Genomic DNA, 16208 nt, shown 5'->3' with positions numbered 1-16208 from the left:
CAATATACTTTGGGGAAAATATATTATATAGTAAGGCCATTAATACATAAAGAGGGACATGACCTCTGCTGAAATACTTAATATTTAAATTTTCATATCTGTCTTCAATAAGAAAACCAAAAAGGAGGGAGACTGGAATAATTAGGAAGTAATAAAAGTCTAAAAAAATAGCTACCATAAAACATCACTATACCAACATTATAAAATCATGTTATCCATTGCTTTATCAGTGATACTCAGTATGGACTATCATTCAGTTCAGCTAATGGGTATTTTGGTTGCTATTGCTTATGGCTATAACATCGATCAGAATGCAACATTGTATCACTTTTCTTTCTCCTGCTCTGTGATCTCACTTTAGTGTAGAGTATCACACAGCATATATGTTGTACGGCTTTCAATATGAGAGGGCCTGAGGAAGGATGAGATTTTTATCACAAATTTGAGATGCAGTCATATAGACAAACCAAATATATAAAAAGATTGGGTTTCGTTGCTATTTTGTCCCATCTCTCTTCCCTAACTCCACCCTACTGTAGCCGCTGGCCTTATTGTTTACTATATTTACTTCTCAAAACCCAACCATTTAACATATTACTTTTTAATACTGTCTCCCACTCCCCTTTGGTCAATCCTTTATTTCGCCTCCACCAACCTGGATTTATAAGTCATACCTCATTTCTTACTCCTTCCATCTGTATCTTCTTGTTGTCGTCCTCTTGCATTTTCAGTTCTTTTGTTTTCTTCTCCTACCCATTTTCCTGGTCCTTGTCTTACCCTTTACCCCTCCCAAAAGGCCCGGAGGACATGGGATTTAAGATCCTCATCCCTGTGTGGTGCAGCGCACTCCTCTCAGCTGTAGCCAGGAGCAGATATGACTTCCATCCCTATGCTGATCAGCTGAGAGGTAGGTGGCTCTAAAGGGATCAGGCAGCTGAAAGTCAAAACTTAGAAAAAAGTGGTCCTGGCAATTACCAGCTAAGAATTTCAGTTCTGAGTAAAATAATGGAATGTAAGAGAAAAAAAATCTGAACATTTTTAGAGCTAGATTCACAAAAGGACTTTGGTGCCTAACTACAACTTTAGGGTCTAAATCTTAGAACCAAGTCCCATTGAGATTCACAAAACCCCAACTCAACTGCTGCTGATCTGTGCAGGTGCCTAAACTAGCTCAGCACCTAATTTTTTGCAGTAGAAGTTTCCTAGTTGCCTACGTATCTGCCTCTGCTCCTGCACACTGCAGCCCACTCTAGATAGCTGGATGCCCAAGTCCCAGAGCGATGCTGTAACCATGGGAAGAGAGGTGTTTCTCTACCTAACTCACCTGCAAGGCCCAAGCTGGTAACTCCAAGCTTGTCTGCCAGATCAGGCCCCTATAAATGAGCTTCCACAAAACAGTCAGGGAGAGGAGAAGGAACTCCCTCACAATTTTTAGTACAGTGTTAGATATCACTAATATTTATTAGTGCCCTTTTTATAATCCTTTGGCCAGTTTTTAATCTGCTTCTCATCTCCAAGCTCATGTCCATTCCAAGTAGGTGTGTGTGTGCCCAGTCGTCGGAAAGTTTTTCCCCTAGCAGTACCCATTGGGTCGACTGTGGAGCTCCCTGAAGTGGTGCCTTCATGGCAGGGTATAGAGGTCCCTGCCAACCTGCCGCCTCTTCAGTTCCTTTTTGCCAGATACTCTGACAGAGGGGAGGCGGGTGGGTCTTGGAATGGACATGAGCAACGCATCTCAAAGAACAACAGTTACAAAAGGTAGGTAACGGTTTTGTTTTTTTTTTCCTTTGAGAGATTGCTCATGTCAATTCCAAGTAGGTGACTCCCAAGCAGTCCCCCAGAGGAGGGATTGGAGTTCACTGAGTGGCAGACTGTAGCACAGCTCTACCAAATGAGGCATCGTCTCTAGCCTGCTGTGTGATGGCGTAGCGTGACGTAAAGGTGTGAACAGATGACCATATCACTGCCCTGCAGATGTCCTGAATAGGGATCTGCACCAGGAAAGCTGCAGATGAAGCTTGCACTCTCATGGACTGAGCTGTCCACGCTGGGGCCGGCATCTTTGCTAAGTCATAGCACACCCTGATACAAGCCATGATCCAAGAAGAGATCCTTTGGGATGACACCGGTAACCCTCCCATCGGCTCCACAACTGCTACGAAGACCTGGGTTGATTTCCTAAATGGCTTCGTCCGCTCGACGTAAAAGGCTAACACCCATCTGACATCCCAGGAATGGAGCATACGTTCTCGGTTAGTGGCACGTAACTTAGGGAAGAACACTGGCAGAAAAATGTCCTGATTCATATGAAATTGCAAAACCATCTTTGGGAGGAAAGCTGGGTGAGGCTGCAACTGCATCTTATCCTTGTAAAACACAGTATAAGGAGGCTCGTACATCAGGGACTTGAGCTCAGATACCCTCCTAGTCATAGCCCCGAGGAATGCCACCTTCCAAGAGAGGTAAAGGAGACAGCAAGTCGCCAGGGCTCAAAGGGAGCGCCCATCAATCTCGAGAGCACCAGATTAAGATGCCATGGGGGAATCGGCTGTCTTACTTGAGGGTACAATCTGTCTAGCCCCTTGAGGAAGCATCCAACCATAGGGTTAGCAAATACTGAAGGTCCATTGAGCTGGGATGGAAAGCTGAAATCGCGGCCAGGTGCACCTTTATTGATGATACTGTCAGCCCCTGCTGCTTTAAATGAAGTAAATAGTCCAAGATGAAGGGAGTCAAGGCCTGCAATGGACCAAATTGAAAATCTCTTCCACTTAGCTAGGTAAGTGGCATGTGTAGAAGGTTTTCTGCTGCCAAGGAGCACCTGCCTAACGGAATCTGATCACATGAGTTCTAACAGGATCAGTCATGGATCTTCCATGCTGTGAGGTGGAGACACTCTAGGATGGGGTGCAGGAGGCAGCTATGATCCTGTGTGATCAACTCCAGAATCAGGGGCAGAGTTATAGGCGTATCCACTGACAGGTCCAGCAGCGTGGTGAACCAGTGCTGATGTGGCCATGCTGGTGCTATCAATATTAACAATGCCTTGTCTCGTCGGACCTTGTGGATGAGTGGGAACGGCGGGGATGCATACAGCAGGTGCCCTTTCCAGGACAGGAGAAAGGCGTCTGCGAGCAAGCTCTGGCTGTGATTCAGGAAGGAGCAGAACCGCTGACACTTCCTGTTGTGCCATGTCATGAACAGGTCTATCTGGGGAGGTCCCCACCTCTGGAAAATGTTTATGGTGATGTCTGGGCAAAGAGACCACTCATGGCCGTCAAAAGACCTGCTGAGGTGAACACCACCCTGTCTGTTTATATAGAACATTATATAGAATATTGACTGTCAGTACCGATACACATCTGCCCTGTAGATGGGTTTGAAACGTCTGGCAAACGAGGTGCACCGCATGCAGCTCCTTGATGTTGATGTGCAGTGGAAGTTCTGACTGGGATCATTGACTCTGAGACCTGAGATCGCTTAGGTGCGCTCCCCATCCCATTGCTGACACATCTGTGACTAGTGACAGCGTCGGCTGAGGTTTGGAGAAGGGTATTCCCACACACACTGTTTGCGGGTCGAGCCACCATCGTAGGGACTAAAGAACCTGAGTAGTAAGAGTGACCAGTCTGTCTAGGTGGTTTTGGTTCGGCCTGTAAACTAGAGCTAGCCAAGCCTGAAGGGGACGTAGCCGCATTCTGACATGCTGCACCACAGACGTGCAAGCTGCCATGTGCCCAAGCAACTTTAAGCAATTCCATACAGTCATGTTGGGAAATCTGCTGATATCTTATGATGGCGTTCATGGCGAGGAAACAAGCTCCCGGAAGAGATGCTCTGGCCAGGGTGGAGTTGAGAAGGGCCCCAAGGAACTCTATCCTCTGAGTAGGGGTTATGGTTGACTTTGCCATGTTAAGAATGAGGCCACACCTGAGGAAAGTCATGCACACGAGTCGTTTGTGGGACAGGATTATGGACATGTGAAAGTACGTGTCCTTCAAGTTGAGGGCAGCGTACCAGTTCCCCAGATCCAGAGAGGGAATGATGGAAGCCAGGTAGACCATGCGGAACTTCAATCTCTTCATGAATCTGTTGAGGGGGGGAGGAGGGATGCAAAGGGGGAAGGGAACAAAATTGGATAGAATATCCCAATTCTACCGTGCTCAAGACCCATCGGTCTGAGGTTATTTGAGACCACAGTAGAAATGGGATAGATGATTCACAAAGAGAGGGGAAGGATCCGGGAGTTGGGCTGGAGCTCCATCCTCACGTGCATCTTCAAAAGTTTGGTTTTGAGGCCGAGGGCTGTTTCACCACTGCTTGGCCGTGGCCAAAGGAGGATTGAGAGAGGCGCCTCCTGCTACTCCTGCCCCGCTTCCTATTATAATCTTGTCTGGGAGGAGCAGAGTAGAAGCGTGCGGGTGGGCTGAGGTTTGAATGGCTTCCGCTGCGGGAGCCAGCCTGTGTAGCCCCAGGGATTTAAGGGCAAGTCCCCGAGCCAAGAAGCCAAGAGTCGGTCTGCTCTGAAGAGAGCCCAGAGCAGTGAAAGGGTAGGTCCTGGATAGTATTCTGATCTCATGTGGGCATAGTATTCATGAGACCTGAAGCCATGAGCTGCTCCTCATGGCTATGGCAGTAGCCATCATGCATGTAGTCAAATCTGCCGAGTCCAAGGTGGCCTGTGGTGAGATCCTTGCGACCACCTTGCCTTCCTCCAAGACTGTGCCAAACTCCGAGTGGGAGTCCATGGGGAGCAATTCCTGGAACTTGGCCAAGGTATTCCAGGAGTTGTAGCAGTAACGGCTGAATACCGCCTGCTGGTTTGCTATGCGAAGCTGTAGCCCCACAGTGGAGTACACTTTCCAACTGAAGAGGTCCAGCTTCTTAGTGTCCTTGGATTTGGGGGAAGACCCCAGCTGTCCCTGCTGCTCCTTGTGGTTAGCTGCCTCCACCACCAGCATACCCACCTGCGGGTGGGTAAAGAGCCGCTCGTGCCCTTTGGACGGCACAAAGAATTTGCATTCCACACCCTTGACCATGCAGGGGGATAGAGGCAGGTGTGTGCCACAACACCTTAGTGGTGTTTTGGATAGTCTTGATATGGGGCAACACTTCCTTCAAAGGTTCTTCAGGGATCAGAATGTCTACCATCAGATCGGTCTCCTCAGAGACCTCCTCTGCCTGCATATTTAGGTTCTGGGCCACGCTCTTCAGCAGGTCCTGATGCACCCTGGAGTCTATGGAAGGCAGCATAGTAGAGGTACCCACCACCACCTCATCTGGGGTGGACGAGGACGACGCCCTCGGGGGCACTGGGTTGTCTTGACCCTCTGGCTCATGGGAGTCGCCCTGAGTGGTGACACCTTGAGCAGCACAGGGGATAACGGTGGTGCCCAGCGCCAACCTGGACGTCCATGTCCTGCCCATGGGGAGACTCCTGGGTTGCCGAGGTGGCTGAAGGAGGGATCCAAACCTCCGAGGCCACGGACAGGGATCTGGAGCCCAACCCCTGGGCTTGGTGGTAGGCCCATGGTGTTCAAAAGGGCCACTGGGCTGGCCCCTGCCCTTCGTTTGCCCTTCGTCCTGCCTCAGACCGTGCCAGCTAGCCTAGAGACATAGGAGTCCACCTCTGACTCCGAAGAATAGTTGAATCTCTGTGACCACGGTGGTGCGGATTGAGGCAGTGCTGGGGAATGGTGCCATGGAGAGGGTGATCAAGACTGTGCTGTCATGGCGATCAAGTCCCTGGCAGCTTAACATGTGTCCGGTGTGGACAGAAGGCCTATGTCCTCCTCCAGGTCCTCCTGCAGTGGGGAGTCCACCAGGACCAGACTCGACGGACCTCCCTGCAAGGCTGAAGTCGACAGTGCCAGTATAGATGGGGCTGAGGCTGAGTGTCCCAACGTGGGACTCACCCTACTGGTGCCTGCTTGCTCCACTATTTTAGTGGGGAAGCGCCCTGTCTGCTCTTTTCTTTTTGTGCGGCACCGACCAATGGGAGTGGTGCCTTGCACTGGCATTGGAGCCGGTCTTCGGTGCTGGGGAATGGTGGTGCCACCGAGATTCCTTAACCGAGCCTTTTCTCTGTGCTGAAGCCTCCCGCACCAAGGCCGGTGCACTGTGCACCCAAGTACCGAGCATGGGGTCAGATGTCGCCTGGGCTCTCTGGGGATGAAGGGCCAACTCCATCAAGAGGAGCTTCAGCCAAAAGTCCCACTCCTTTATAGTTCTGGGCTTGAAGCCCCTGCAGATCTTCCACCTGTTGGACTGGTGTGCCTCTCCCAGACACTTCAGACAGTAGTCATGGGGGTCTCCAGTTTGTATGGGCTTCAGGCAGGATCCTCATGGCTTGAAACCCAAAGGCCAAGACAAGCCCCAGTCCCCAGCGGGAGCAAAGGGTAGTGTGGGGGGAAACCCCCAACTAAAACCTAACTACTAACACTAATACTAACTAAAACTTTTAAAGCTATTTACTGAAAAACGGATAACAGTCCACTATGAAATTGCTTGCTCAATGCAAGAGAGAGAGAAAGCTGCTCCAACGACTGTCACTGGCGATAAGAAGGAACTGAAGAGGCGGCGGGTCGGCAGGGACCCATATACACTGCCATGAGGGCACCACTCCAGGGGTTCCACAGCTGATCCGACGGGTACCGCTAGGGGAAAAACCTTCCGATGACTGTGCACATGGCGCACCCACACTTGGAATCGACATGAGCAATCACTCGAAGAAGTAGTTTAATTAGTAGTATTTTATGAGATACTAAAATGTTTTACTAAAAATCCACATATGACATATTCCTTGATGCACTAATTTTGTAATTTTAGCTAAAAATGTAATCAAATACTTTAAGCAAGTTTTATGATATAAACAAATCAAATTCTTGGTTTTTTTAGCTAGAATTACAAAATAGTTCTCCGAAGGGAACTCTGTAGATGAAATATTTGGATTTTAGTAAATGTTTTAATACAGTGTCATGAATTACTACTCAAAAATAATTCATTTGGATTGGATTTAAGTACTGCTACATTGATTAGAAACTTGATAGAGTTCAATAAATAAAGATAGAATAAATTATAGAAGGCAAGGTATAATATTGGAGAAGTGGTAGAAAATTTATTGGGGTGCACCTAGGAATCCAAGTTCCATTAGGTCTTATTTACAGCAATGTTTCTTTTGATCATAAGGAAAAGGAGAAAAGCACATTAATGCAACTCCTGCTGGATACTAAATTGGATATGCCTAGAAACACTATGGAAGACATCCAGAGTATAAAGGGGCCTGAAGAGGCTAGAAACATGGGCAGAAAAATACTCAAATTAAATTTGATTTGGAAAAGACCACGTGAAAACATCTGGAGCAATAAACTACTATTCAATGAGTTGGAAAACCCTAGAATACCAAAAGAGAGATGACAATGATCAGCAAACTTGGCTTGAGTTCCCAATATAACAGCCCCAAAATGGCATTAGTATCATCTCAACAAACAAGAAGTAGATGTCACTCTGGCATTTTGAGTTATATTTAAAAAACAAAAACACACACATACGTCTTGGCGAGATTACACTTAGATTATTGTTTTAGATTCTGGGCACTTCAATACTAGAAAGAAAAAACTGAAGGGAGTTCAAAGAAGGATACAAGAGATTTACTTCTGAAGAAAGATTAAAAGAGAGAAATGTGTACAGCCTGACTAAATGACAGGGGATGGCAGCACATGACAGCCAGACATATTTGAAGGGTATAAACAACAGGTAATGAGGGGGTTATTCAAGATGAAACAAAGGTTGTATAAGTAGAAGTAATGGGATTAAACTAAGGAATGGAAACTTAAGGACAAATATAAGGAGAACACTTCCTAACAGCGAGATCACTTAGACTGCAGAACAAGTTTTCCAAAGGAGGTGGTGGAAGCCCAATCACTTTGCACAGTTTAAGTTAGACTGAAATCCCTATTAGAGAAAGCAATCCTACACTAAGAAAGGGATGACCTAGATGACATAGGCCTCTCTTATCTGATTTCTGTGATTTGATGAGCTGCTTAATGGAGTTTAGTTGGAAATGTAAAAGCACTGGATGTGACGTTCCATGTATATTACTCTGTATGATAATACCAAGAAGCCTAAAAAGTCTAGTAGGTAAATGCGAAAAAGTACCAAAACAAGGGGGTAGAAAACCCCTGCATATTTAACATTTGCCTAACCCTACTGTATGGGACAGTTTTGCATTTGTAACCTGCAGTGCTTTTGTCAACTCCACCATACAATAAAAGTAAATATTCTGAAGTGTCCTATTAGGGTCAGCCTGTATTTTATATTTTAAGGAATAACATGTTTCTGTGGTTGCAATATAATAATTTGCTTTCATTTTGTTAATTCTTGTTCACTCACCTGCTCCACTCCGTCTAGTGCTCATTTCTGCCACATAGGTCCACTCATTTGTACTAGAATTATAGCATTCCACCGTACTAAGGCACTGACGTGACGCCCCATCATAGCCACCTACAGCATACAGAATACCTAGAAAGGCAATCACCAAGCCCCCCGCCCCATAGTATACACAGATTAATTTAAGTATTTTAACACACACACAGGTACGTAGACTCTGATGTGCTATATATAGGAAAGCAGGCAAAACATCAATTCAGTGACACCTTCTACTGTTGTTTTTCGCAGTCCAATTTAGAGTGGTTATGGGGGAGGTCCTACATAAACACAATTAGCCTGAAGTATTCGTCTCTGGTCCCTGTTATTTTAAGCGGATATGATATTCTAATTCATATTCTAATATAGCAGAATACATATATTTTGTTTTAAATAAAATAAACCATAAAAAAAGCAGTTTCTACTAAAAGTTGTGCCAGTGATAGTGGATGGCTATAATCATCTACATGTTTCTTAAAGGCCATTTAAGATGGGGTAATAAACTAATCTCCTAGTCTAATGACCGAAATATTTCCTATTCTCAGGTGGCTTTTAAAAAGCAATTATAACAGTTTTGCACTGTCCACATGAGCTGAATAACAATATTCACAGAGGAGTTTTGAAAAAATATAAACAAAGTTTAAAGTCTGCTCTGCAATGTGGCAGAAAATAGCATAAATAGTTGTGGTAACCTTTTCCCTACTTGCAGACATCAAGTTTTCCTCTACTTTGTCACGGACTGAATGTGCCACTAATCTATCCTTTTAGTTGAGAATGTCCCATTCCCTACCTTGATTTTTGAACACTAGCAGAGAGAAAAGGCAGAAACTTTCAGAACTGTACTTGTCTTATTCTCAGTCAATAACAAGGACATTTGGATGTTTGCAATCAGTACTAGACTGCTTTGCAAAAACCTTCCAGTCTATATATTTATTGTACATGTAGTATTTGACTGAGAAAAAAAATCTTACAAATGTACAGACAGCGACATAGACAGACAACTAACATTATCGGATGACATAAAAACTTACCTCCAACAACACCTACACCAACACTACTCCTTCTTGTGTTCATGGGAGCTACATGAAACCATTCATTAGTCTTCATATTATAAGCTTCTACGGATGATAAACCTGTTAAAACAGAACAAAATCTGTGATTGACATCTTCACAGTATCCAGTCTTTAGAAATTCTCCGTGCTAAGATTTGCAGTCAGATTTTTTTCTAAGAACAATTAATGGCTATACATGTGGCCTGGGAAGTATCATTTGGATAGCCCACAACATACTGTGATGTTTGGATAAGGGATGGTGAATAAAGTCTTTGTAGGGAGTCAGAAAAATTTCTCCCTTTCTTTTTTTAAATGATGAGCTATTTGGTACAGCCTTCTGCTCACCAACACGTTCATGTACATACACACACGTGCACATCGCATGTGTGCGCGTGCACACACACACACTTCAGACACCACTAAGAATTAGGAATAAGTGTGCATATTTGCATTACAGAAAACACACAGAAAATCTGTTCTACACGCACACAGGAAGGGGGCTCCTAGGCTCATATCTTTCATGAGGGAGTTGTCAGAGTACTGTAATAGGACAGTGAGAAGGAATTTGGCTCTGCAGTGGCTCAGATGCTGTTTAGTCCTTTGGACCTGCACTCTAGCAAGTGGGAGTACAGATCATTGCTCCCACTCAGTACACAGTTTGTGCTAGGACCAGCACCTCCCAGGGAATGTTCAACTACCCAAAGGCTACTTGGCTTTCCTGGTCTTTTTCATTTCAAATGCCAGGAACAATATCAAGATGCATAAGTAAATCTGACAGGATTATTTCAATAGTAGCTAAAACTGTAATAACCAACACAGTAGTATTTAAAGATAAAATACCTGTACTCCCATCAAATCCTCCTACAGCATACAAGAGTCCATTTAATACAGCAGCTCCCAAGGTGCTTCTCCTATCTTGCATATTAGCAACACTGGTCCATTGGTCCTTCACTGGATCATAGGAATCTACTGTGCGAACTCTTAAAGAGCCGTTGAAACCACCGACAGCAAAAACTAGTCCACCCATATACACCATGCCTTGAAAACACAAGAGTTTACTTTCCCTTACCACTGACTTTCTTTTGTACTGTTCTCAGCACATCAGTGTTTAATAAGTAACAATTTATAATATAGATTGCATTACATTACCAGGTTTTTAGTGACACTTTATTCAGTTTAAGCGTTAAATTTTACATGACATTAATGCAAAAATGTTCTGCAGGCTGGATTTATCTCTGCTTACAGCTCCTCAGGTGTATTACATTAAATGCCATTTTAAACAACAATATTTTTACATAATGGTTCTCTCCATATTCTTTAAACATAAAACTGTAGTATCTGAACATCTCATATACATTAATGGATTTACCCTCAGTATCATTGCAAGTTCTATTTTACAGATTGGGAACTAAAGCACAAAGAGACAAAGACCAAATTTTCAAACTAGGATGATCTAAGGTTAGGCATTTAAATCCATATTTAAAAAGTAATTTAAGTAAGTGGCCTGAATTTTAGAGGCGATGAGCACTTGCAGCTCCCATTGAAATCTATACTCAGCACTTCTCAGGGCATGTAGAATAAGTGGTAAAGAAAGAATAAGCATGGTTTTGAATATTGCTGTAGACAGAGCAGCTAGGCTATACATCACATACCTGCTCTACATCTTCTGGAAGGCAATTCAGCCACCTGATGCCAGCGCTCTTCTTTAAAGTCATAGCATTCCACGCTACGGATGGCCTTTGGTGCTTGTCCTCCAACCACCATCATCAACTGCAAGGGAATCAACAATATTTACTGCTTATTTGCACATATGGGAATATTTGAAAGGCTTTAAAGTGCTAAAGAAAAACATTTCTATGTACAGCCCATAATCAAAAGATATTTCAGCCAAATATATGCCTAATATCTTACAAGTTAAGAAAAAATAAAAAGACTTCTGAAACATGGAATTTGTGATCTTTCCAGCAAAGGCAGTATTTGAGGCAAGAAGACAGAAAGGAATTCTGGCCTTGTTATACATGCTGTATGGGAAAGATTCAGATTGCCCTGGCCACACAGGAATAAAGATTTGATGTAATGGATGTAGTTTAATTAGGCCACAAATTTAGTCACTTAATATATCTGGAAATAAATCATACAGTGCAGGTCGTCATTCTTTCCTTAATAGTTTCCACCTATTTTGGAGGTCTGCCGTCAGCTTTCCAAGCTGGTTCCAAACTTATTGCTGGGACCTTGCCATGCTCCCCTCATATGAAGGTTAAGAGAGGGTGGGGGGTGGAAAAAAGTGGAGTTGTTTCCCCACTATACCAGGCATTAGGAGCCACAATCTCCCTTTTCCCAGTTTCCTTAGGTGATGCCTTCCTCTAAATCCACTTCCAACTCCTGATTATCAGTGAATAAGAACGTAAGAACAGCCACAGTGGGTCAGACCAAATGTCCATCTAGCCCAGTATCCTGTCTTCCAACAGTGGCAATGCCAGGTGCCCCAGAGGGAATGAACAGAACAGGTACATCAAGTGATCCATCCCCTGTTGCCCATTCTCAGCTTCTGATAAACGGAGGCTAGGGATACCATCCCTGCCAATCCTGGCTAATAGCCATTGATGGATCTATCCTCCATGAATGTATCTAGTTCTTTTTTGAACCCTGTTCAGAGCCCCTCTGTTACAAATCCTGCACAGGACACCTGCCACACTGCTATCTACTACGTTGCAACATCCTGACCTCACCTTACCTACCACCCCACCAGGTCCCTGACATGCTGCAGGGAAGGTGACAAAAATCCACCCCGCGTTGGCCAATCTGGCAGTGAGGGCAAAATTCCTTACCAATCCCAAAAGAAAAAAGGTTACTAGTGCAATGCCAACAGCAGATCATAAAAATCTGGTTAGACTCTGATTCCAGGGGTGGGAGGGTGAATGATGTGGATTGGTGACTGATGGGAGAGTTCCTTCCAGAGTGCACGGGGTATAAATATCTCCCCTCTGTCCACTGCACATGGTGGGTCAGTGCTAAACAGGCAAATGGGAGGTGAGGGGGTCAAGGTAGTAATAAAGACAATCATAAATACGTGGTTATAATGGTCAGAGTAGACACAGTGCAGTAAATGATGCCTGTAATCTAGCCTCAAATTAGAGACTGTTTATAATTTTGGGATTTAAATTTCTATATAGTTTTAAATTTCTACTGAAATTAAGTACCAGTTTACTGGTAAGTATTTATTTAAAATAAAGGAAAACTCCTATTTTGAATATAGCTCCTAATGTCTACATAGACTCAAATTTCTTGTCGGTTTCTCTCTCGTGAGCAGCACAGGACTGATAACCAGGAGTACTCATATTAATGTTGAAACAAAAGATTGACCAAAATATCTAGAAACTTTACTTCATAGCATAACTTTACTAAGAATTCTGCTGCCCAAAATTTGTATCTGTTTAAACAAATAATATTGAAAAGAAGAAAGAGCATGTAAATATCGATTATCATAACACTCAGTGTTACCTACTTAGAAGAAAAGAATGTAATGCTGTTTAAAAAAATCATCCCAAAGTCTTTCAAGATTTTCAGGATAAGATTCTAATGTCAGACATTCAGCATGGTGTTTTACATATTTTTATTACTCTGCTACTTTACTAGTGCAACTAATTAGTAAAGTGCATTGTGCAGGTTTAAAGGAGTTCAGAGATGGGTGACAAAAATTATTACACATGACAAGACTTCAATAATCAAGAGAATTTGAAAACATTTGGACTGTTTAATTTGGAGAAGACATAAATAAGAGTCAACATAGTGGAGGTATGTTAAATAAATAATGAATGATAAAGAATGTGAATTAGGCATGCCTATTTACTTTTTCTTGTAGTACAAAAAGAGGCCATTCAATTAAATTCAAAGTCAAAAAAATTGAAACTGAAGAAAGCTGCAGGAAGCTCAGGATAAAGATACTCTGGGAACTTTTGGGGGCTGATTCTGCCCTCAAGTGTGACAGCCCAGCTCCTAGAATCTAGATGAAGTCAGTGAGGATTGTGAATGTGCACCTGAGAGCAGAATCTAGCCTTTGATTTGGTCCTCTTGCTAGTTGTAAAGCTTCACTGAATATGCAAAAGTCAGAGGAATGGCATTGACATCCAGCTCCTATTCTGCCACTGCTGAGTTGGAATAACAGTACTGTGATAAAACTTCTTCTGTATTTTGGTGAAAGAGAAGAGGAGCTTAGGTATTTAACAAATATTGTTAGTTGAAAACAAATTAGATTATTTAAAATACTCCAGAATTAGACACGACCACATAATTTTATCCAGGCTTACATTCCCCGTCCCCACTGCAGACCCATAACTTTGGTTCCTATGATGCTACGGCAGCACCATAACTTCTGTGGGCTCAAAATGGTACAGTTCTATAACATATTTTCCTTAAAGAGCCAAAACACAGACATTTATGAGTTTTATACTCCATAAAACGTTTCTGTCAGTCAGTTTAGGATCTAAGCTCTTACCATGTTGCACCCTTCTCAATGGTGAACAATTCTAGTAGGAAGACTGTCTAATGGAGAACCCCAATTAAAGCCCTATCCAGCGTTACACTTTCATCCCAGACTTTAGACAAAACTGAATATGAAGAAGGCAGCTAGTTAGAAGTTAGAGATCTTACCTTTGGAAGGCTTACAGGTGTTCTCAGTCTGGTTCGAGTACTTTTCATCAATGCTCGTTGCTCAGTTGGCAGTAAGTGATACTTCATAGCTTCAATGAGGTAATCTTTACACGCACTGCTGTTCTTTACCAGCGTCTCCTCTTCAACCCTCTGTGCATTAATGAAAGTTTGACATGGTCACAGAATTTTAAAGTGAAACACAAATCATAATTCGAACTGAAATAAACCTACATTACAGGCAAAAAAATAAAGCACTGAATTAGTAGATCATACCCCAGTCAGTGAAACGCTAGAAACACCATGGTGTTGATATGCCAAGTTCCTAGGGAAAAAATTGGAGAATACAGACCCTTCTAATTATTAAATGAATGATATAATTTTAGGCAATGGCAAGTGTTTTTAGTCATTTTCCTGATGGTCAAGCAGATTTCTAGCTTTTCTAAATCACAATATAAGAGGCTCAGTTAAAATGAACTATTTGAAAAAGAGGATCCCATTAAACAGAAACTCAACACAGAAATATAGCAAGAAACAGAGTGAAGAAATGTAGACCACCAAAGGTTATATTTCCAACATAAACAACTTTTAGTTGACCAAGATGCCAATTATCTGCGATAAGCATTCTGACACTAATCAGACCTTATGTTCAAAGTGATACCCGTACAAAATTGGCAAAACTGTGGTATATCTAAACTACATAAAATAGACTTCCTTTGACACTGAATTCTACATATTTAAAAATGATAGAACATTAGCTACCATGTACTAAAACATAAACATTAACTTTTAACCATTAAAATCATGAAAAGAATCACTAACAAAAAATGTGCTATATAAGGGATTATATTACAAAAGGAAGCCCAAATCTAAAGTCGGATTAATAATCACTGATTTACAATATGTATTAAGGAAACATTCATTCACTTTAGATAAGCTATTACCAGCAGGAAAGTGAGTTTGTGTGTGTATGGCGGTGGGGGGGTGAGAAAACCTGGATTTGTGCTGGAAATGGCTCACCTTGATTATCATGCACATTGTAGGGAGAGTGGTCACTTTTGATAAGCTATTACCAGCAGGAGAGTGAGTTTGTGTGTGTGGTTTTTGGAGGGGGGTGAGGGAGTAAGAGAACCTGGAATTGTGCTGGAAATGACCCACCTTGATTATCATACACATTGTGAAGAGAGTGGTCACTTTGGATGGGCTATTACCAGCAGGAGAGTGAGTTTGTGTGTGGCGGGGTGGAGGGTGAGAAAACCTGGATTTGTGCTGGAAATGGCCCAACTTGATGATCACTTTAGATAAGCTATTACCAGCAGGACAGTGGGGTGGGAGGGGGTATTGTTTCATGGTCTCTGTGTGTATATAATGTCTACTGCAGTTTCCACGGTATGCATCCGATGAAGTGAGCTGTAGCTCACGAAAGCTCATGCTCAAATAAATTGGTTAGTCTCTAAGGTGCCACAAGTACTCCTTTTCTTTTTGCAAAGACAGACTAACACGGCTGTTACTCTGAAACCATTCATTTGAAACTATTTGTATAGCATTACAATTAGATTAAAACACAATTAAATTACTCTGATGTAAATTAGGCTGCTGACAGACAGGATCATACACAGTGTGTGTAAATTCTTGCTAGAATTCTTCTTGTTTTTGCTTACCTGAACTAAATATTCTCGGGAAAGCAAAGGCAGCCGAACATGTTCCATCAAACGTGCCATTAGCTCCTGCCTCACATCTTTGTCATGGTTTACCCATGCTATCACTGCTTCAAAAACCTTGCAGAAAACAAATACATGCCATGAGTCCCACCTGTTTTACAAATTCATCAGTATGAAAGTACAAGTGTGCCCCCAAAGCCAATTTTCACTTGGACTAAAGTTTCTGAAGCATAAAAATAGGAGGCCACATAAATTGGCCACTCCAATCCTTTCAACATATATAATATCCCCCTTGGGTATGTGTGAGCCAATCTCTTTTTGAATACATACGCTACTGGTTCCTCAGTGAGAACTCCCAGTGGATTAGGACATCGTCAAATTACTCTCACTATTATGAAAGCTGTCAACAAATCTAATCTGAACT

At 42.9% G+C, this 16208-nt stretch overlaps 1 protein-coding gene across 4 annotated transcripts in view; it reads right to left on the bottom strand.

Moving 5' to 3' along the window:
- The window catches only part of KLHL2 (kelch like family member 2), a 107500-nt gene that overhangs the window by 4443 nt on the left and 86849 nt on the right, over positions 1-16208 (bottom strand). For all 4 annotated transcript variants that reach the window (XM_048847616.2, XM_048847619.1, XM_048847618.2 and 1 more), the window contains 6 exons: positions 15785-15901; positions 14127-14276; positions 11129-11246; positions 10317-10514; positions 9456-9557; positions 8392-8520 (listed from right to left, as the gene is read on the bottom strand). In XM_048847616.2, coding sequence (XP_048703573.1) covers positions 8392-8520; positions 9456-9557; positions 10317-10514; positions 11129-11246; positions 14127-14276; positions 15785-15901 — 814 coding nt within the window. The remainder of the gene's footprint in view (positions 1-8391; positions 8521-9455; positions 9558-10316; positions 10515-11128; positions 11247-14126; positions 14277-15784; positions 15902-16208) is intronic.

Source organism: Caretta caretta, chromosome 4, assembly GCF_965140235.1.
Source record: "Caretta caretta isolate rCarCar2 chromosome 4, rCarCar1.hap1, whole genome shotgun sequence".
In the NCBI taxonomy this organism is placed as follows: domain Eukaryota; kingdom Metazoa; phylum Chordata; order Testudines; family Cheloniidae; genus Caretta; species Caretta caretta.
This window is presented reverse-complemented; position numbering and strand designations above follow the sequence as displayed.